This window comes from Chiloscyllium punctatum, chromosome 22 (assembly GCF_047496795.1).
Source record: "Chiloscyllium punctatum isolate Juve2018m chromosome 22, sChiPun1.3, whole genome shotgun sequence".
In the NCBI taxonomy this organism is placed as follows: domain Eukaryota; kingdom Metazoa; phylum Chordata; class Chondrichthyes; order Orectolobiformes; family Hemiscylliidae; genus Chiloscyllium; species Chiloscyllium punctatum.
The window spans coordinates 40,073,379-40,095,205 of NC_092760.1; the positions used below are offsets into that span (position 1 = coordinate 40,073,379).

General features: G+C 41.6%; 1 protein-coding gene and 1 long non-coding RNA gene across 3 annotated transcripts in view; one reads left to right on the top strand and one right to left on the bottom strand.

Annotated features, from left to right (window-relative positions):
* The window catches only part of tsg101a (tumor susceptibility 101a), a 50,887-nt gene extending 31,414 nt beyond the window's left edge, over nucleotides 1–19,473 (bottom strand). Inside the window, exons 1-5 of one of the 2 annotated variants that reach the window (XM_072592090.1) lie at nucleotides 19,306–19,473; nucleotides 18,438–18,522; nucleotides 7,399–7,464; nucleotides 6,618–6,781; nucleotides 5,053–5,179 (exon numbers count right to left, since the gene is read on the bottom strand). In XM_072592090.1, coding sequence (XP_072448191.1) covers nucleotides 5,053–5,179; nucleotides 6,618–6,781; nucleotides 7,399–7,464; nucleotides 18,438–18,522; nucleotides 19,306–19,347 — 484 coding nt within the window. In that variant the 5' untranslated portion in view covers nucleotides 19,348–19,473. The remainder of the gene's footprint in view (nucleotides 1–5,052; nucleotides 5,180–6,617; nucleotides 6,782–7,398; nucleotides 7,465–18,437; nucleotides 18,523–19,305) is intronic. The other variant, XM_072592091.1, reaches the window with a different exon arrangement.
* Nucleotides 19,474–19,515: 42 nt separating this feature from the next.
* LOC140493544 (uncharacterized) lies at nucleotides 19,516–21,799 on the top strand. The gene is made up of 2 exons (XR_011963704.1): nucleotides 19,516–19,626; nucleotides 21,046–21,799. It is a non-coding gene; the product is annotated as an uncharacterized lncRNA (long non-coding RNA).
* The last annotated feature ends 28 nt before the right edge of the window (nucleotides 21,800–21,827 follow it).

Genomic DNA, 21,827 nt, shown 5'->3' on the forward strand with positions numbered 1-21,827 from the left:
AGGAAGGAAGTGAATGCAGTGTGGCCACGTTTGCAGACGACAAAAACTGCTGGAAAGGCAGGTTGCAAGAGGGATATAAACAGTTTACAGAGATATCGCTAGGTTAAGCGTGCAAAAAGTTGGTAAATGGAGCATAGTGTGAGAAAACGTGAAGTTGTGTGTTTTGGAAGGTAGAACAATTGAACACAGCATTGTTTAAATTGAGAAAAACTGCAGAAAGTTGCAGGGAAAAAGGGCCTTGGGGATTAATAGTAATGTGTTCATGAAAAATTGTGCAGTAAAAAATTACTTTCTCAAACAAACATATTGTAAGTGAGAATTACATTGATCTAAACTTTATAGATAATCAAACAGTGAACTAACTGACACTTGGTGGAAACTGACTGCAGCTTAGACACAGGTTTTCCTTTCTCTTTGCGTGCCATTAGAAACCCAGACATGACACCTCTTAGCCTCTACCTCATCCTGGTAATGTGCTGCTGGCTAGTGGCAACACAGTAACACAGATGCAGAAAAAGTGGATTGAGTATCGGACCAGAAGTCCAGTATTACCACCATCTGGGGTCATAACACTAAACAAGCAGATTTTAATTTTTTTTCAGAATGTGGGAGAAGTCCAAACACATACCAACAGGAACCATAGCACAAAATTGTGTAGAAGTAAAGTTTAATCATGAGCAATTTCACAAGGATTATCCAAAGTTAGGAAGAAATCTTGAGGAGTCAATGCAAACGGATATTGAATATACAAGGAAATTCTATCTCCTAATTCAGACTTACTAAAACTTCACTCATCTGCCTCCATGCATTCAGCTGATAAGAAGATACATTGCAAATTGTTAGTCATCAGCAGATGGCAGCTCTGTAATAAAACAGAACTGAAGCGCTTAAAGGGCAATACATGTAATCTAAGACATTCAAATAGAGATAGTCTATTTGAACTATATAAAAACTGAGAGCTAGGTTTATTACATCCATAAAGTCAGATAAAGCTATGTCTATGTCCCTTTAATCAGGTTTCTGCCCGACACTGCACTAAACCCATTCTTATCAAAGCCATGAATGCCATCTGTGTAATTGTGACAAAAGCAAACTATCCTTCAGTAATCCTGACTGATCTGAAGCCTTTCAGACAGTTGACCAAATTATAGATTTCCTACACCTCCCAAGTCTGTTAATCAGCTGGGTGGGGTTGTACTCACCTGGTTCCATTGTATTTTAAATTCACTTGTGAAACGTGGGTGACAAAGGTTGGCCAGCATTTATTGTCCTTCTCTAGTTGCCCTTGAGAAGATGGTGGTGGTTAGATTGTCTCTCACCGGAGATAATCATTGCCTGGCATTTGAGTGGCACAAATGTTACTTCCACTTGACAGCCCAAGCTTGGATATTGAGATTTTGAACATGAACGGCTTCAGTATCTGCAAATGGCACTGAACATTGTGCAATCATCAACAAACATCCCCACTGCTAACATTATGATGGAAAGGTTATTGGTGAAGCAAACAAAGATGGTTGTGCCTAAGACATCACCCTGAGGAACTCCTGCAGAGATGTTCTGGAGCTGAGATGACTGACCTTGAACAACCTCACAACAATCATCTTATTTGCCAGATATAACTCCAAACAATGGAGAATTTGCACCGTAATACCGATTGATTCGAGATTTGCTAAGACTCCTTGATGCTACATTCAGCTGAATGCAGCCTTGTTGCCAAGGGTTGTAACCTCATCTCTGCAATTCAGGTCTTTTGCCCATGCTTGAAGCAAGGCTGTGGTGAGGTCAAGAGTAGAGTAGCCCTGGTGGAACCCAAAATGGGCAGTGAGCAAGTTATTGCTGACCACGTGCTGCTTGATAACACCGCGGATGACACCTTCCATCACTTTACTGATGATTGGGAATAGACTGATGAGATAGTAATTGACTGGGTTGGATTTGCCCTGCATTTAGTGTACAGGACACATTTGGGCAATTTTCTACATTGTTGAGTAGATGCCAGTGCTGTAACCATATAGGAAGAGCTTGGCTGAGGTGTGGCAAATCTAGAGCATAAGCCTTCAGTACTACTGCCAGAATGCTGCTACTGCTCATAGCTTTTGAAATATTATCCAATGCCTCTAACCACTTCTTGATATCATGTGGAATGAACTGAATTTACTGAAGACTGGTATGTGATGCTGGGGACCCTTGGAGGAGACTGATTATCCTCTGGGCAATTCTGGTTGAAGACTGCCATAAATGTATCAGTCTTATCTCTTGCACTGATACACTGGGCCCTTCCATCATCGAGATTGGGGATATTTGTGGAGCTAAAAGGTAAAAACAATAACTGCAGATGCTGGAAACCAAATACTGGATTAGTGGTGCTGGAAGAGCACAGCAGTTCAGGCAGCATCCAACGAGCAGCGAAATCGACGTTGTGGGCAAAAGCCCTTTATATTTGTGGAGCTACCTTATCAATGGGCTGTTTAACTGCCCAGTACGTGTTCAGTGTGGTAGGAGTGCAGAGTTTAGATCTGATCATTCATTGATGGGCTCGCTTAGCTCTATCACTGTCATTTATGCAAAGTAGTCCTGCTTGGTAACTTCACTGGGGTGACACCATTTTTAGGTATACCTGCTGCTGCTCCTGGCATGCCCATTCAACCAAGGTTGGATCTTAATTCTAACCAACGTATCAACTGCAAATGGCTTCCCTTCCCACTTCTGCACCATTAATGTTTGTGTCCTCCAAAGAAATATTCTTGGCTCCCTTGTAAATCTCATTTGCATGTTGCCTCTCAGCAACATTATTTGGAAACTGTTTTCACATACAGATTGGTGTCTTCAGCAGTGTTCTCCCTCTCTGGATTCCTACACTGTTAAATTATCAAACTGGATCAGTAGAAATTTGCTCTGATTAAATATTGGGAAGACTGAATGTGTCCTTGAATCTAGTTACAAACTCTATTCCATAACCATCTCACCCCTCTCCCTTGCAACTTTGTCACAGACTACCTCAAGACGAGTTTCCAATCACATAAGACCACAAGTCATCGGAGTAGAAATTAGGCTATTCAGCCCATTGAATGGCAGAACAGACTCGAATATGGCTGATAGATTTTTTAACCCCATTTTCCCATTTTCTCCCCGTAACTTTTGATCCACTTGGCAATCAAGAACTTATCCATCTCTGTTTTAAACATACTCAATGAACTGGCCACTCAGCCTTCTGTGGTAATGAATTCCACAGATTCACCACACTCCGGGCAAAGAAATTTCTCCTTATCTCTGTTCTAAAAGGTCTTTCCTTTACTCTAAGGTTTTGCCCTTGGGTCCTTGTCTCTCCTGCCAATGGAAACATCTTCCCAATGTCCACTTTGTCCAGGCTGTTCAGTATTCTGACAGTTTCAATCCCCTCCCCACCATTTTCACTTTGCACTTAGTCACCTAAACGTGTAGGTTTTTCTAAAACACACCACCATTTCCTTTCCTTACCATCCTGCTCGACAGAGCTCCCACTCTCAGATCTTCTCACTAGCTTCCACTCACCACCCCTCACCTGAACCCTCACGCACATCAAGTAAAGACCCAGAGCAAGAATTGGTGAGTATGATACTCGATGAGTAGGGAGGGTCTGAAAGTGAAGCAGACAGTCAGAAGACAAGTGAGTTGTGACTGATAGTGAGTCAAGAAGGGGGGGGGGCGTGGAGAGTCAGAGTTATGGGAATTGGTGATCTAAATACAGAAAGCAACAGACAGGTAAAAGGTGAAAGTTAGGAGGAGTTAAGAAGAGCATTTGGGCCAGTCTGTTCAAGGGAAAGGGTTGAGAGAATTAAAAGTCAGAAACATAACACATCTGCTTTTCACATTTCTTATGGGAAACTGATTTTCATTTGGAATATTTTCATTTAGCATGCTATTTTTAAGAACACACAAGGGGATAGCTGTATTGTAATGCATTCCCATCCAGATTCCATATTGTACACTCCTCAAATTTGAGATCATTCAAAACTCTGCTGCCTATCTCTTTACTTGCAGCAAATCCTATACAGTTATTACCCCTCTGCTCACCGACCTACCCTGACTTCTGGTTAAACACTGTCTTGACTTAAAATTTTCACTCTTGTTTTCAGATCCCTCCTTGATCTTGTGCCTTTCTGATGTTTGTAATATCCTCCAGTCACACATCCCTCCAAGACCTCTGCACTGCTTTAATTCTCACCTCTTGAGAGTCCCACATTTTAATTGTGCTGCCATTAGTGGCATAATTTCATCTGCCTAGCATCCTAGTTCAGATATTTTCTCTCCAAATTTCTTTCTCTTTTAATTTAAGAGATTCTTTCAAGCCCACCTCTTGAGGTTTTACTCATCTCTCTTAATACCTGCTTCCTGTAAAGTGCCTTGGGGGAATATCTTATTAGCTTATAGGCACTTTACAGGTTCTTGTTCTTGTTAATGTAGCACTGAGTCATTATTGCAAGAGAGACAACAATCAATCAAGGTTTCTCCTGTCCATAGATTCCACTGACTATGTTGCAAGTGGCATATTGAAGTCAGCTAAAGATGAATTAGATTTAGTTACAAATATCCCTGTGAAAGTCCCTGCTGTCAAATAGTCTAATATTTACTGTCTAGGCAATACAACAAGATTTTGACAGAGTTTTGAAAGATAATTGTGGAATCACAACCGATTTTTTTTTGGGGGGGGGGGTGGTGGGGGAGGGAAGAGGAAGCGAATTAAACAAACAAGATGATGCTATCAAGGGACATAGGAGAAGGTTAAGACTGCAGATGCTGGAGATCAGAGCTGAAAAATGTGTTGCTGGAAAAGCGCAGCAGGTCAGGCAGCATCCAAGGTTTTTGAGGACTGCAGATGCTGGAGATCATTCCTGAAGAAGGGCTTATGCCCAAAACGTCGATTCTCCTGCTCCTTGGATGCTGCCTGACCTGCTGTGCTTTTCCAGCAACACATTTTATGCTATGAAGAGACAGTCTTAAGTACTCATGGCTTCAACTGAATAAAAGTTAAGGTCCCTGGTTTAATCACATTTTACTCAGAAAACAACTTACTGGTTGGAGGTCCTGTGGCTTGGTATTGTGGATACTGTGGAGTTGCAGCTGGTCTTGAAAAGACTGGAGGCTCCTCTCCAAACATGACTATCATCACCTGAATCAGCCCATACAGGTCAGAATGTGGCTAGAGGAAGGAAGAAAATGCATTGAAATAGTTTCATTAAGTTTCCATTTAAACATTTCACATTTCAACAATGGTACACAGCGTGAGCTATATTTCCATATCATTTGATTTATTATTGTCACGTACCTAGTTAGAGTGAAAGGGTTTGCTTCGCATGCAGTACAGGCAGATCATACCATATAAAATGCAACAAAGAGTAATTGAACAGAGCAAGGAATACAACGTTCCAGCTGCACAGAAGAGCTCAACACCAAATTTAAAATTTGAGAGGTCCATTCAGAAGTCTAATAACAGTGGGAAATAAACTGTTCTTGAAAGTGTCAGTAAGAGTCTTTCAGTTTTTACATCTTCTGCCTGGTGGAAGAGGTTGGAAGAGATTATAACTGGGGTGGGAGTGGTCTTTAATTATGTTGGATGCCATTCAGAGGCAGTGAGAAGTGTAGATGGAGTCATGGAAGGAAGGTTGGCCAATTTGACTGATGGATTGAGCTGTGTTCACAACTCTCTAGTCAAAGGAACAGAGAATTGCACCCTGGATTTAGGTCAATTGTGACAGTTGAAAGGAATGCTAAAAATAAGAACTGCTCATCAAGTGTAGAACATACCATAAAAGCAATGAAATTCAATTAGCAGTTCAAAGGAGTTGAAAATAATGCTCAATGTCTTATGTGGGTTTTAACCAATGAATAAATGCTTAAATATATAGTCACTACAGGGAGAAAAAGGTACCTGGCATTATTCTGGGACTGGACACCACAATATTCAAGGTATCATATTGTAGCATGGAGATCAGAACCATACATTGAAACAAAAAGCATCATTTTCATAACTGATACAGGCATAGCTTCCACACTTGCTCTTAAACAAGTCATAAGATTGCCAATAAAAATGCTAATTGGTTCCTCAAATGAGAATCAGGCAAAATTTCTGAGATCTCTTCTCCTTGATCCTCAGAACCCTGTGTTCTCAGCTGAAATGCAGCTCTGATTTCAGCCATATCACCAGGCCAGGTTCATCTATTTCCAGATGTGAGAGCCAGCTACTTCTGCTTTGTAAACCATCGTAATCTGAGACTGACAATCTGATCTTCGGAGCCTGAGCATTTTAGAGGGCTTTCATATACTCTGGATGCATTGAAATACAGCTGCACTATAGCAGAGCTGATACAGTATAGAGGTATGATTTAGTGAGTCATAAACAGGTCAGGTGGCACCTGCTTTCTCACTATGGAAAAATTGCCTTGGCTGTATTCAGCAGGCCATCCTGGTCTTGCTACTATCCAACATACTCACTCCATCCCAAAGCACATGACCTATCAGTATCTGCATATGAGCACTGACTGCCAAATGCAATCTCTTCCCAACTTTACAGGTGCCAGTATTTGCATGGAACAAGGAAGAACATACCAGTGTCTTGTTTAAAACAGCACAATACTTACATGTTTCCACTCATGCAGGTAGGGGAGATAGATCTTCCCATTAGCATCAACATGTTTTCCTGTTTTAATCATCATGGTGCTTGTGGGTTTTACAAAGCAGATAGGAGGGTTGTAAGGATAACTGTCCAATAACCAGAGGCACACAGGAATGTTATACATATTGCCTGCAAAGAAATGAAAAAAAAAATTGAAACAAAAGCAGAGTTATAAAATCACTTAAACAAATTTGTGGGGAAAGGGAATCAATCATTCCAAATACTCCCACATTTTGTAGTGAAAACTAATTAAATTAAAATCAAATCAAATTTCTTACCAATTTCAAGAAGTGGCATGCTGCTGGGTCAGAATGGTGACAATAAGCCCATGGTCAGTGAAGACAGAGACGCTGAGCTTATTTATCTCCTTTGTTGACCTCTAGGATGCATGCAGCTTTCCCCTTCAGTAGTTAGAGCCCATGAGTTTATTGGTGTTGGCAAATTATATTTTGAAAGGAACTTTAATTTGTTAGACATGCTGCAGTTACCCAATCTCTCAGTCTTTTGATTGCTTTCTTTTCCCCAGACTTTCTGAAACCCTCCCTTAAGAACATCTCTTACATAAAGCTTGCCCCTTTCATTACACATGCATCACTCACATATGCCCATCCACTTATCACTCCCAGAAGACCTTTTGCACTGCCAATCCTACCAACCTCTTCCAGAAGGACTCATATGATGCAAAATCCAACAAATTACTCTTTACATCCAATTTGACACTTGTTTTGTAGTCATTCAGTTCTTACCTCTGTAGCTGACCGGGATAGTCCCAGTGAGACTCATCAGCTCTTGAGATGAACCATTGTTAAACACTGAAATCAGACAGGGAAAACAAATCAGCAATTTAGGCATATTGAAAAAGATCTATGGAAAACTATGAACGATTCTGAAAGGGTTAAGCTTCACCAACACCTTGTAGGTTAAACACATCACCTAGTGTAGCATCTTAGAATATCATAGGATGTGATGAAAACTCAACAAATGGTTCAGCACACTCTGAGTAATGTCGAATTGTAGTTGGGTAAGGAGGTAGTGGTTATTTCAGAGCTTTGAATAAATTCTTACTCTGTAAACACATGTAAGCACTGGGAGCTGCACTGCTATCCCTCTGGTCCAACAGTCACTAATGCTCAATGCATGGATGCACTAATGTCAAAAGGTAATTTTGGAAGAGGAAGAAGATATCCTCAAGTAGCATAATTAGATTAGATTAGATTAGATTAGATTAGATTAGATTACTTACAGTGTGGAAACAGGCCCTTCGGCCCAACAAGTCCACACCGCCCCGCCGAAGCGCAACCCACCCATACCCCTACATCTACCCCTTCCCTAACACTACGGGCAATTTTAGCATGGCCAATTCACCTGACCTGCACATCTTTGGACTGTGGGAGGAAACCGGAGCACCCGGAGGAAACCCACGCAGACACGGGGAGAATGTGCAAACTCCACACAGTTAGTCGCCTGAGGCGGGAATTCCATTTCTCAGTCATAGCCTGCCACTTAGAGCATCTCTTATAAGCCCAGATGGAAGCCAAGCACAAGCAGTGGAAGGTGCATGTGAAAACCTCAGCAATCAGAGCTCTGTATTCAAACCTCAGCATTCCAACAGCACCTGCAGCAAGCTGCACAGATTGAGCACGAGACTATTTAGCCACCTCAAGACCCATAATTCCAGAGCAGAATAAAGTCTGCTTTGGTCTTATCAATCTTTTGACCCTCAGCAATTGACTCTTATTCTTTAAGTGGAGAAATATCTAGTTACTTGGCAAGTGACTAGTATTTATTACATTTCCAAGGTTCAATATATCATAATAACTGGTGGCAAGGGTAAGAAAATATTATCAGTTTTGGTCAGTGTCAGGAACAGAAATGAGACTGCTAATGAGGCAGTAAGGGGACCCAGAAGTCAATAGCCTCAGCATTTACAACAGTCCAGCAGGTTTGAGGTTCTTTCAGCTTGTCGAGATGAGGTGAGAGCTGCAGAATTTGTCAGTTAACTAACCATTGCACCGTGAAAAAGGAAATCGTTCAATAGGGGAAGACAGACTGATGTGGTGGCAGTACGGGATAATGCCAGAGTGGTTGACATTGTTCTTTTCAGCAAAGAGTAAGTGTCTAGTTGGCTATTCTGCTGAGACTCAGAACATCTGCTAGGGTTGAAGAGAACCTGCAATGGGAGGGTGAGGACCTAATCATTGTTGTCCATTTAGTTAGCCAACAACATATGGAGGTCAAAGGAGGAGGTTCTGCACGGTCAGTTTAAGCAGCTCAGCCCTTAATGCAGAACATCAAAACATCTGCATTATAAGCTGAGCCACGTGCACCCGGCACAGAAAAATCAGACGAGAGAGATGAATGCATGGCTCAGACTAGTGGGGGGTTGGTAGTACGGCTCTGGTCCTTGCGGCACTGGCACAAGTCTGGGGAAAGTGGGATCTTAGTATTAGGATGATCTCCACCTGAAATGTGCGCTCATGTTTTTGTGGACCACATAGCTAGTGAAATAGGGCGGATTTTACATCAACTAGTGAGGAAAAGGGATTAAATTCAACAAGATTTGTAAATAAAGAGTAAAGTCAAGGCCAAAAAGAAAGGTATTTGTGCAGAAAATGATAAATGTATTGTGTCAGGATGAATCCAAGAACCAACCAATACAAGATTAGAAATTACAACAAGAGTAAAATAACAAATTAAAGCTCTGTATCTGAATGTATGTAGCATTCCAAAAAAAAGATGAACTGAGCGCGCAAACAGAAATAATTAAGTACAATCTGGGAGCAATTAGAGAGATATGGCTGAAGAGGAACATAGATTGGGACCTGAATTTGAAGGACACTTAGGAAAGGTGGGAAACTAGCAAATGCTCTAGTAGTGGCTCTGCTCGTTTATGATGATATTAGCAATAAAGAGAGGCGGAAGTGACAAGTTCAGGAAATCAAATACTAAAGCAGTTTGGATAGAAATGAGAAATGATAAAGAGCCTGTACTCCAACAGCTTTCTTAATAGGAACCACACAGTAGGTGGAACATGAAGGAAGAAATAAGAGCTTTTCAGAAAGGCACAATTATATGGAAAATCTTAATCTACATGCAGACTGTAAACGTCAGATGGACAAAAAGTAGTTTAAACATGCTCATTAAATGTTTTGCAGATAGATTGTCAGAACAACAGGGTATGGAGCTGACCAGAAAGCAGGCTGTCCGAGACCTGGTATTAGTCAGAGATGTAACAGACCCTTCGGTCCAACCCGTCCATGTTGACCAAATATCTTAAATTAATCTAGTCTCATTTGTCAGCACTTATACAGACAGAGATATGCAACACAGAAACAGACCCTTCGGTCCAACCCGTCCATGCCGACCAGATATCCCAACCCAATCTAATCCCACCTGCCAGCACTGGGCCCATATCCCTCCAAACCCTTTGTATTCATATACCCATCCAGATGCCTTTTACATGTTGCAATTGTACCAGCCTCCACCACATCCTCTGGCAGCTCACTTCATACATGCACCACCCTCTGAGTGAAATTGTTGCTTCTTAGGTCTCTAATATCTTTTCCCTCTCACCCTAAACCTATGCCCTCTAGTTCTGGACTCTCCCACCCCAGGGAAAAGACTTTGTCTATTTATCCTATCCATGCCCTTCATGATTTTATAAACCTCCGATGCTCTAGGGAAAACAACCACAGCCTATTCAACCTCTCCCTCTAGCTCAAATCCTCCAACCCTGGCAACATCCTTGAAATTCTTTTCTGAACCATTTCAAGTTTCACAACATCTTTCCAATAGGAAAGGCACACAATATTCCAACAGTGGCCTAACCAATGTCCTGTACAGCCGCAACATGACCTCCCAATTCCTGTACTCAATACGCTGACCAATAAAGGAACGTATACCAAACACCTTCTTCACTATCCTATCTACCTGCAACTCTACTTTCAAGGAGCAATGAACCTGCACGCCAAGGTCTCTTTGTTCTTACGACCTTACCATTAAGTGTTTACGTCTTGCTCAGATTTGCTTTCCCAAAATGCAACACCTCACATTGACCTAAATTAAACTCCATGTGCCATTTCTCAGCCCATTGGCCCATCTGATCAAGATCCTGTTGTCATCTGAGGTAACTTTCTTCGCTATCCACTATATCTCCAATTTTGATATCATCTGCAAACTTACTAACTATACCTATGTTCACATCCAAATCATTTGTATAAATGACGAAAAGCAGTGGACCTTGAACATCGTTGTGGCACTCAATTGGTCACAAGCTTCCAGTCTGAAAAGCAACCTCTACAGCCACCCTCTGTCTTGTACCTTTAAGCCAGTTCTGTATCCAAATGGATAGTTCTCCCTGTATTCCATGAGATCTAACCTTGCTAACCCATGGGGAACTTTGTCAAACACATTACTGAAGTCCATATGGATCACGTCTACTGCTCTGCCCTCAGCAATCCTCTTTGTTGCTTCTTCAAAAAACTCAATCAAGTTGAGACATGATTTCCCATGCATGAAGCCATGCTGACTATATCTCCAATTTTGATATCATCTGCAAACTTACTAACTATACCTATGTTCACATCCAAATCATTTGTATAAATGACGAAAAGCAGTGGACCTTGAACATCGTTGTGGCACTCAATTGGTCACAAGCTTCCAGTCTGAAAAGCAACCTCTACAGCCACCCTCTGTCTTGTACCTTTAAGCCAGTTCTGTATCCAAATGGATAGTTCTCCCTGTATTCCATGAGATCTAACCTTGCTAACCCATGGGGAACTTTGTCAAACACATTACTGAAGTCCATATGGATCACGTCTACTGCTCTGCCCTCAGCAATCCTCTTTGTTGCTTCTTCAAAAAACTCAATCAAGTTGAGACATGATTTCCCATGCATGAAGCCATGCTGACTATCCCTAATCAGTCCTTGCCTTTCCAAATACATGTACATCCTATCCCTCAGGATTCCCTCCAACAACTTGGCCACCACCGACATCAGGCTCACTGGTCTATAGTTCCCTGGCTTGTCCTTCCCACTTTTCTTAAACAGTGGCACCACGTTAGCCAACCTCCAGTCTTCCAGCACCTCACTTGTGACTATCAATGATACAAATGTCTCAGCAAGAGGCCCAGCAATCACTTCCCTAGCTTCCCACAGAATTCTAGGGTACACTTGATCAGGTTTTGGGGATTTATCTACTTTTATGTGTTTCACGACATCCAGCACTTCCTCCTCTGTAATATGGACATTTTTCAAGATGTCACCATCTATTTCCCTACATTCTATATCTCCCATGTCCTTTTCTACAGTAAATACTGATGCAACATACTTGTTTAGTATCGCCCCCATCTCCTACGGCTCCACACAAAGGCCGCCTTGTTGATCCTCGAGGGGTGCAATTCTCTCCCCAATTACCCTTTTGGCCTTAGTGTATTTGTAAAACCCCTTTTGATTCTCCTTAATTCTATTTGTCAAAAGCTATGTCATGCACCCTTTTTTCCCCTCCTGATTTCCCTCTTATGTATACTCCTACTGCCTTTATAACAGACTAAGGATTCACTTAATCTGTCCTGTCTACACCTGACATATGCTTCCTTCTATTTCTTAACCAAACCCTCAATTTCTTTAGTCATCCAACGTTCCCTATACCTACCTGCCTTTCCTTTCACCCTAACAGGAATATACTATCGCTGGACTCTCGTTATCTAATTTCTGAAGGCTTCCCATTTTCCAACCTTCCCTTTACCTGCAAACATCTGCTCTCAATCAGCTTTTGAGAGTTCTTGCTTAATACCATCAAAATTAGCCTTTCTCCAATTTAGAACTTCAACTTTTAGATCTGGCATATCCTTTTCTATCACTATTTTAAAACTAATAGAATTATGGTCGCCGGCCCCAAAGTGCTCCACCATTGAGACCTCAGTCATCTGCCCTGCCTTCTTTCCCAAGAGTAGTTCCCGAGTTTCCCACAGAGCTCCAGGGTACACCTGATCAGGTCCTGCCGAATTATCCATTTTTATGCATTTTAAGACATACAGTACCATTTCCTCTGTATAGTGGAGATTTTTCAAGAAGTTACCATCTATTTCCCCACATTCTGTATCTTCCATGTCTTTCTCCACAGTAAACAGGTGATTGCAATCAATAGGATTTACTATTAATCTCATCATGATGGTATCCCTAGGTAGTAGGCACCATAACAAGACAGAATTTTACACAATAGGGAATGGGTCTGAGACGATGGTTAAAAATTTAACAAAGGGGAATTATACAGGACATGAAAGCACAGCTGACTAAATTGATTTGACAAATTGGATTGAAGGATAAGTTATTAAAGGTACTGGGCAGACATTTAATGGGATATTTGAGAATATCTAAATGAGATACATTTCAACAAGTAAGAAAGATTCCAACAAACAGACTCACTGTTTGTGGTTAACTATGGCTATTAAAGGCAGCATCAAACCACAGGGAAAAAAAAACACATAATTGGGCAAAGATAGATGACATGTCAGAAGATAAGGAAAAATATTAGTATGAGTGAAAGCTAACCAGAAATGTTAAGCTAATTAGAGTTTCTCCGAATATTTAACAAATGAAAGTTAACACAGTGACTACTGGTCCTATAAAAAATGAGACTGAAGAATTAATAATCAAAAATAAGGAAATGACATATGAACTGAAAAGCTATTTTGCCTTCGTCTTCACTATGACTGATGTTCCCCTCCAAACCATTAGCATAAATGACGAAAAGCAGTGGAACCAGCATCGACTCTTGTGGCACAATGCTCCTTACAGACCTCCAGTCTGAAAAGCAACCCTCCAACCCCACTCTCTGTCTTCTACCTTTGAGCCAGTTCTGTATCCAAATGGTGAGTTCTCCCTGAATTCCACATGAGGATACAGAAACAGTAACAAATGAAGAAATGAAATGGAGTGCAGGATTCAGGAAATTTATAATCACAAGAGAAGTAGTACTGACTAAATTTTCAGAGCTGCAGGCTGTCTAGGCCCTGATGGACATTATCCTAGACTCTTTAAACAATTGGCTCGTGAGGTAGTGATGCACTAGTTTTAATTTTCAAAATTTAAATAAAACTAAAATTTCCAAATGTCTATTCGGGCTCAATCCTATTGGACTGGAGGTTAGCAAACCCAACACATGTTCAAAAAGATGACAGACCAATATACGGAAAATGTTAGAAACAATTAGTAAAGAAATTATACAGGGCACTGGTTAGACGGTAACTGTAATGTACAGAGTTTCTGGTCACCTTATTTAAGGAAGCATGTAAATACATTGGAGGCAGTTTGGAGAATATTTAGACTAATATTTTGATTGTGGGAGTTGACTTATGAGAAAAGACAAGCTAGGCTTGCATCTGAAGTTTAGAAAAGCAGAGATGATCAGTGAAACATATAACATGCTGAGGGGTTTTGAGAGGATGCTTCCTCATATGCAAAAACCTAAAACAGAGAATCACTGTTTAAAAATTAAGCATTACCTATTTCAAGTGGAGATTAAGGGAATATTTTCTCCAAAGACCATAAATCTTTTAAACACTTTTCCTAAAAAGGTTGGATGAATTAGAGCCCTTGAATATTTTTAAAGCAGAGTGGGAGAGATTCTCATCAAGCAAGGGGTTAAAAGTTTATCGGGGTAAATCAGGGAATGCGGATTTGAGGTTACTAGCAAATCAGCCATGATTTTACTAAATGATGCAGCAAGTTGATGGGCTGAATGGCCTACTTCTGCCCTCATTCACGTTTGCATGCAGAATTTAGTTAGGTTGATGCCCAGGAACACCAGTTTTGCTTTTGGTCCCCGTTACTCTGACCAGCAAAGGAAGCCACACTGGAAGCAGAACGATTTTCAAAAACATTGGATAATGCAATGACAGACACACAATGTACATATGATCAGTCACCTTGGTCAGCTGCTACACCAAAACATTTTAGCACTAGCTTGGGAGGAACTTTCAATAATTGGCACCTCTATGGACTAGTAGATAATGCTTGTTTATGGAATATGAGTATCACTGGCAAGAACAGTATTTATTGTCCATCCTTAATTATCTTTTACTCAATGGTTTGCTGGGCCTTTCAGAGGACAGTTAAGAATCAGATTACTGTTGTTTATGGTCCTTACTGGGTAAAGATGGCAAATTACTTGCCATTGAGACATCTGTGAAGCAGATGGAGTTTTACAACCAATTAGTAGTTTTACAGTCACCAATTCTGATACCAGCTTTCTATTCTTGATATATTTATCAATACACCCCCGTTGCCATGGTGCGATTTGAATCCATCTCTGGACCAGTATTTCAGGTCTCTGGGTTTCTAACTCAGTAAGATAAGCACTGAATTATATCCCCAAAATATAAGCAGTAGCACTGACACTAAACATAATACTGACAGAGAACAAACACGCACATGGGGCGAATATCAATGCAACATTAACGATATATCCCAGCGCATCACTAACATAATTGGTGAATTGTATAAAACCACGCCATTCGAGCCGGCTGTTATCTAATATGTGGATATATTGTTCTAAAATTTGAATAGGTACAACTAGGAAAAGTGTTTCTTCCCTCTTAGCACTGATTTACTTTTTAAAAAGACCTATTACTGAAATTTTCCAAGGATCCATGGCACCAAGAGATCTCACACAAAGCAGATTGTTTATCAGAAAGTTACCCTTAGCCAATGGAATGGTGTGGGAAAGATTACTCTATTTGGTTATTTAACAAAGAGGATTTATGCAACTAGTGTTGGTCCTGTTTTATGTATATAATAAACATTCAAAAGGTGCTTTACAAAGTACCACATAATATGCTTGGCAGCTTAAACAGAAGCCTTTGGATTAAATGGACAATGGTTCCAGAAACACTCAAGGACAGAAAGCAGAGAGTAGTAACTGTGATGATACAATGACTGTAAGGTGTATTTTGTTCTTTTTCTTAAACGAAGACAGAGCAACCAAGCAGTCTGTTCCAAGCCAATAAAGTAAACAGCTTATGAGGCCTTGGTTTTTTTTTTAAGAAGAACAAAAATGTTGGAATAGAAGCAGTATGAATGTGTGCAGTAGGGTTCCCACAGGATCAGAGATTTTGTTCCGATTTCAGTAGTTATTGGGGCTTGAAGTTGGGTGTGGAAACTGTTACATCTCTCTCGACGACAGCAGAAAGCTGGAGCTCTTTCTGCTACCAAAATCGCATGGGAGATAATCTATTTTATTGAATGTGTCTATGCCAAGGGTGTGTTCATAGAATGTTACTAAATTGCAACAGTTGCTGTTTAGTAGTTAAATAAACTATTATCCTGTTAAGTTTTTCAAGAGAGTTAGAGATATCAATTCTTCTCATTTGTTTATTAACTGGGTTTAACAACAAGTGTGTTTTGCGACCAGTTGAATTACAAATCACATCCTATTTGCACAAACAATCCTCTCAGCACTGAACAAGTACCCAATTCCCCAAATTTCACATTCTCAAACTTGTATTTAAATCATCTTCTCTATAACTGCATTGCATACTGCAAATGTTATAACCGTTCCAAATCCCACATAAACTTCGGCAGTCTTCATTCCTGACCCTGCTCTATTGCATATTCACCGAACCTCACCCTATTATTGGTAGATGTCAATTAAGCTATCTGGGCCCCACAATAAGAATTCCTTCTTTAAATCACTCCCTAAGTATATCTAATCAAGACCGTAGTTACATCTCATAAGCTCTCTTTTATCAATTACAGCCTAGCATAGTGGGGTGCCTTGGGACATTTTTCAATGCAAGGTCTGCATAAGGATTGGTAGCTCGGTTGGCAGTTGCTGTAGTTGTGAATTAATTTGTCAAGCTGGGAATTGCAGACGTTTCAAGATGTCTAGGTGACATCTTCAGTGCTATGGAGCCTCATGTGAAGTGTTGCTCAACTGTGTCTTCTCGAATTTATTCAGTTCTGTTCCTGCTGGTTCCAGTTGTTCGTAGTAGTGGTCGGCATATTGGCTCGAGGTCTATGCGCTTGTTGAGAGTGTCCATGGATGAGTGTCATGCTTCTAGAAATTTTCTGGCTGTCCTGTTTAGCTTGTCCTATGATTGTTGTGTTGCTCCAGTCGAATTTGTGATCTTTGTCATCTGTGTGTATGGCTACTGGGGACAGCTGGTCGCAATATTTAGTGGCTAGTTGGTGTTCATGGATGCAGATTGCTAGTTGTCTGGCTGTTTGTCCTACAGAGTGTTTTGTGTAGTCTTTGCATGGCATCGTGTAAATTACCTTGGTCTTGCACATGATGAGTATAGGTTTTTTGTTCTGGTGAGTTGTTGGCTTAGCGTGGCTGTTGGCTGAGCGTGGCTGTCAGTTTATGGCTGTCATGAATTAGAGTGGTCACAGAGGTCTAGCTGTTAGTTTCGAGATGGCGTTCATCCACGGACTCCATCAACAAATACTTCGACCTAGACCCAATATACTGAGCACTACAACGAACAACCGGAAGCAGCAGGAAAGGAGCTGAATAAATTCCATAAGCCAGTATACCAGCGCTTCACAGGAGGCACCAAAGCACTGAGGTTTCATCTGGACAGGGGATGAAACATCTGTAAAATCAACTTTCCAGCTCAGTGAACATATCCACAATTATGACATTTCTCTGTCTTGAGAGAACATAAATGCTGCTACTTCACATTGCAGAACCTTTCTTTCCCAATCACAGTCACTACACTTCAACAGCACTTCATTGGCTATAAAGAGATTGAGACATCTTGAGGCACTATAAAAATACAAGATTAAAGTGGTACTGGAAAAGCATAGCAGGTCAGGCAGCATCCGAGGAGCAGGAAACTACAAGTCTAAGGGATTTTGGAGTGCATTGTAGTGTCTCTACCACGGAGATCGGAGGCACAGGTTCAAATTTCACCTGCTTTAGAAGTGAGTCATAACATCCCTGAACAGGTTGGTTAGAAAGTATTGAAGCTTACAAATCTTTGCTTGCAACCACGAATCTGAGGCAACATTCAACTGCAGCTGAAGAGCTCCATACCATAGGGGCACAGCATGCCAAGGGGACAGATGGATGATTAACCACAACTCAAGCCTTTGTAATGAATACACCTGAAAGTGTAGCAAATTTATACCAGCATCTTACTAGGTTGGTGACAAAGGCATTGTCACTTATGTAGTAACCAACTTTTATCGATTTCCATATTTCATCATTTAAAGTGCTGACACCTGGTTTGGGCTACAATTCCACAGGCTCTAGCTGCTCCTGGTACCCTTACCTAAGTATCAGCTCATACTGGCTATTTGATAATGTGGCATCAGTATTAAACACAACTGAGCTAAAAAAACAGTGGCTGGCCTCCAAGTACAAGATTTCTGTTGCTAACCCAGGGTAAAGGCTAGATGGATTTTAAAAATATCACATTACCAAACCTGGCTTCTTCCTCTTATTCATTGATTACTGCCATAATCAAGCAATTCATCACAGGAGTCAAAATGCCTGTTCAAGGTAACTATACACATTGGCTGTTGCATTGACTACAGCCAGACTAGTCTGAAAACACGCTCTGGAAACCAAGCAGACTTTGGCTGCATGAATAGGAGGCTGCCTGAGAATACCAGGTGCAAAACACTTTTGAAGAGCTCATGTGGCATAATGGATGTGCCTGACTTTTTGGCCAGCAGCCCAGATTCAAGTCCTGCTTGCTTCAGAGGTGTGTTTACATCTCACGATAGGCGGATTCAAAACATGTATTGGCTATTTGTATAAATTTAAATATCACTCACCAAATGCATCCAATGCAGGCTTGAGGTCTTTGTAGGTAGAGGTAACATTCAGAATTTCCCTCACTGTCAGATCCCTGTATTTATACTTTAAAGAAAGGAAGTTTAATTCTAAGCAGTTTCCTCAAAATCACACTGCCCCCTCAAAACGCTCACTTCCCACCACATTCTGACTTATTCAATCTCTCTCCATCCAATTACCCTCTTCCCTTTCACATCTCTCATTCCCCAATTCTCCCTCCCATGTTTTCTCTCTTCCCATTCCTTGAACTAGCGCAATTTCACATCAAATATTGCTGTTAAACGTACACTCATTTTTGCTCCCACCTCCTGTTTCCTCCGTCACCATCACCCAAGCAACAGTAACCCTATTCCATTGCTGAGTTCCCTCACCCACCTTCCCTGTGCCACCTTCTCATACTCCCAGTCTCATGGTCCCATCATGTGCCATTCTCTATGCTCTATTGCCGTGTGTAAGGTTCACTTTCAATCCTTGTCATACCCATGTCAATCCCCTCCCATACACTTCCCTATCTGAATCCCTCTCCCACTCACTCTCCCTCACTCTCCCTCAATTCACTACCCCTATAACCTTACATACCTCTCTCCCTCCCATCCAGCCTCCCCCAACCCTCTATCCCTTCCCAGCCCCTCTATGCTTCCCATCTCCCTCCCTTCACCCCTTTTACCACAGCCCACTCTCCACCCCAGTTAACTCCCCTCTCTGTCCCCCCATGCTAGCTTCCCTCCCCGCTCACTCTCTAATATTCCCTCAATCACTCCCCCAACTCCCACCATTCCCCAACTCATACCCCTCCCATTCCTACCCTCTCCCAACTCCCAATCCTCCCTGTAATTATCTCTTCTCTACCTTTGATACCATTTTCTTCAGTATTCCTTCAGATACCGCCATTGTTTCAGCCTCTCCCCTCCCTTGCTCACTGTTTACTCTTCTCTGCTTCTAATCGACATCAACTTCCCCCTTCCGCCTGGCCTCAGCTGGACCGGAAACCATTCAGCATCAGTCTGAGCATGCGCACACCGCTCAATTGGTTCCGGAAACCAGGTTCAGTGGGCGGGGCCTTGCCCGTGAGCGGGGCGGTGCCATGGGAGGGGCCTTGGCTGTGCTCGGTGCAGTGTGTCGGGGACACCAGCGGTGAGCTCGTTGCTGCGGACGGGCTGAGACGATGAGGTAAAAACAATAACTGCAGATGCTGGAAACCAGATTCTGGAAGAGCACAGCAGTTCAGGCAGCATCCAATGAGCAGCGAAATCGACGTTTCGGGCAAAAGCCCTTCATCAGGAATAAAGGCAGTGAGTCTGAAGCGTGGAGAGATAAGCTAGAGGAGGGTGGGGGTGGGGAGAGAGTAGCATAGAGTACAATGGGTGAGTGGGGGAGGGGATGAAGGTGATAGGTCAAGGAGGAGAGGGTGGAGTGGAGAGGTGAAAAAGAAGATAGGCAGGTAGGACAAGTCCGGACAAGTCAAGGAGACAGTTACTGAGCTGGAAGTTTAGAACTAGGGTGAGGTGGGGGAAGGGGAAATGAGGAAACTGTTGAAGTCCATGAGGGGTCAATTGTTAGGTCACAGTAGTGGGCGGAGCTGTGACTATGGGCTGGGTTATGGTTGCAGGCGGGGCCAATACAACAGGTGGGACGATGGTAGTGAGCAGCCCTGATTCTCCCTCTCACTGAAACACTGATTTGGAGATGCTGGTGTTGGACTGGGATGAACAAAGTTAAAGATCACGCAACACCAGCTTATAGTGCAACAGGTTTATTTGGCAGCACTAGCTTTATAACACTGCACCATGTTGTATTCTCCACCTCCTTCACAGCTTATAAACATATCAGTGCACAACCTGTTGGCTGGAGGATTCAAAACTGAGCCCTTCCTTTTCGGATCTACACCTCTCGAAGTGAGACAATTTGGTCCTGAAATTAAGGTTGGGGGTGTCTATCTCAACCAGACTCCACGCAAAACTTGCCCTGCTCCAACGACCTTCTGAATACATTTATATTAAACCGCAGACCGTTTCAGGTTGAAGGAAAAATCGAACTAACGGTGAAAGGCTAACCCCCACTTTAGCAAAATGAGTCCAACAAGTTTCTGGATTCATGTATTGGGTGCTTGTCCCAGCTTTCAAAAACTCCCCACCGATCCTCGCGGGGAGTAGACGTCGTTGATTTGCCAGTATTTGTTGCTGAACCCTAGTTGCCCTTGACTTTTAAATTGCAACATAATCTGTTCCGTCATATATCAAATTATAATGACAAGTGCAGTTAATGAACTAGTAATCTATAGCTGTAAATTCATAATCCCACAAAGCATCAGGGTGATTTTAAATTCAGAGAACCAAGTTAAGCTGAATTTTCTTTTAAATCGGTAGTAGTGCCTATCAAATTATTAGTCATAGAAATCCCTCTGATTCACAGATTATATCGATATAGTCTGTATATAGTTATCATTAGCATATTTACGCTATATTGGGCACTAACATTTCTATTTTTGTCTGGCGATACCAGAGAGGTTTAATAGATTCATCTATTTTCACTTTACCTGACTAGCAGTGTGTGTTCAACCAATTTTTATGTTACATTAATTCCCTACAGTACGGAAACCGGTCCTTCGGCCCAACACGTCCAAAAGAGTAACCCATCCAGATCTACTTCCTTCTGACTAACGCACCTAATACTATGGGCAATTTACCATGGTCAATTCACCTAACCTGCATCTTTGGACTGTGGGAGGAAACCCACGCAGACACGGAGAGAATGTGCAAACTCCGCACATTCGCCCGAGGCTGGAATCAAACCTGAGTCGCTGGTGCTGTGAGGCTGCAGTGCTCACCACTGACCCACCATGCTGCCCATTGGTTCACTGAATTTGAAATCACTCTGATGCTTTGTGGGATTATGAATTTACAGCTATAGATTACTAATTCGTTAATTGCACTTGTCATTATGCACCGCATTGATTTTCAGTATTTACACTGTCCAGCCTCGGTGAAGCCAGGGTAGGAATTCTACACCAGCTTGCTGTCATAGAGTCACAGAATTGTATCAGCTTCACATCCACAGTAATAATTATCATTAAAGATACTGTATTTGCTGTGCAATTAGTTCCATGCATGACCTATGTTTTCTGACTCTCTCAAATATTCTCTTTTGTTGAGAAAATAATTGCTGATGTGGATGGTGGTCACAGTATATACGTGAAGTCTTCAAGTATCAGTCAATTAATCTCTTCCTGGTGCATAACTAAACTGTATATCTTATGGAATCTCAAAATATTTCTCCACCTTTTGTGATTAAATGTAATACATTTACATGCATTTCTAAATTAAAGTAACACGTCAGAAACAAATAGATATTTTCATTTTATAAATAATAAC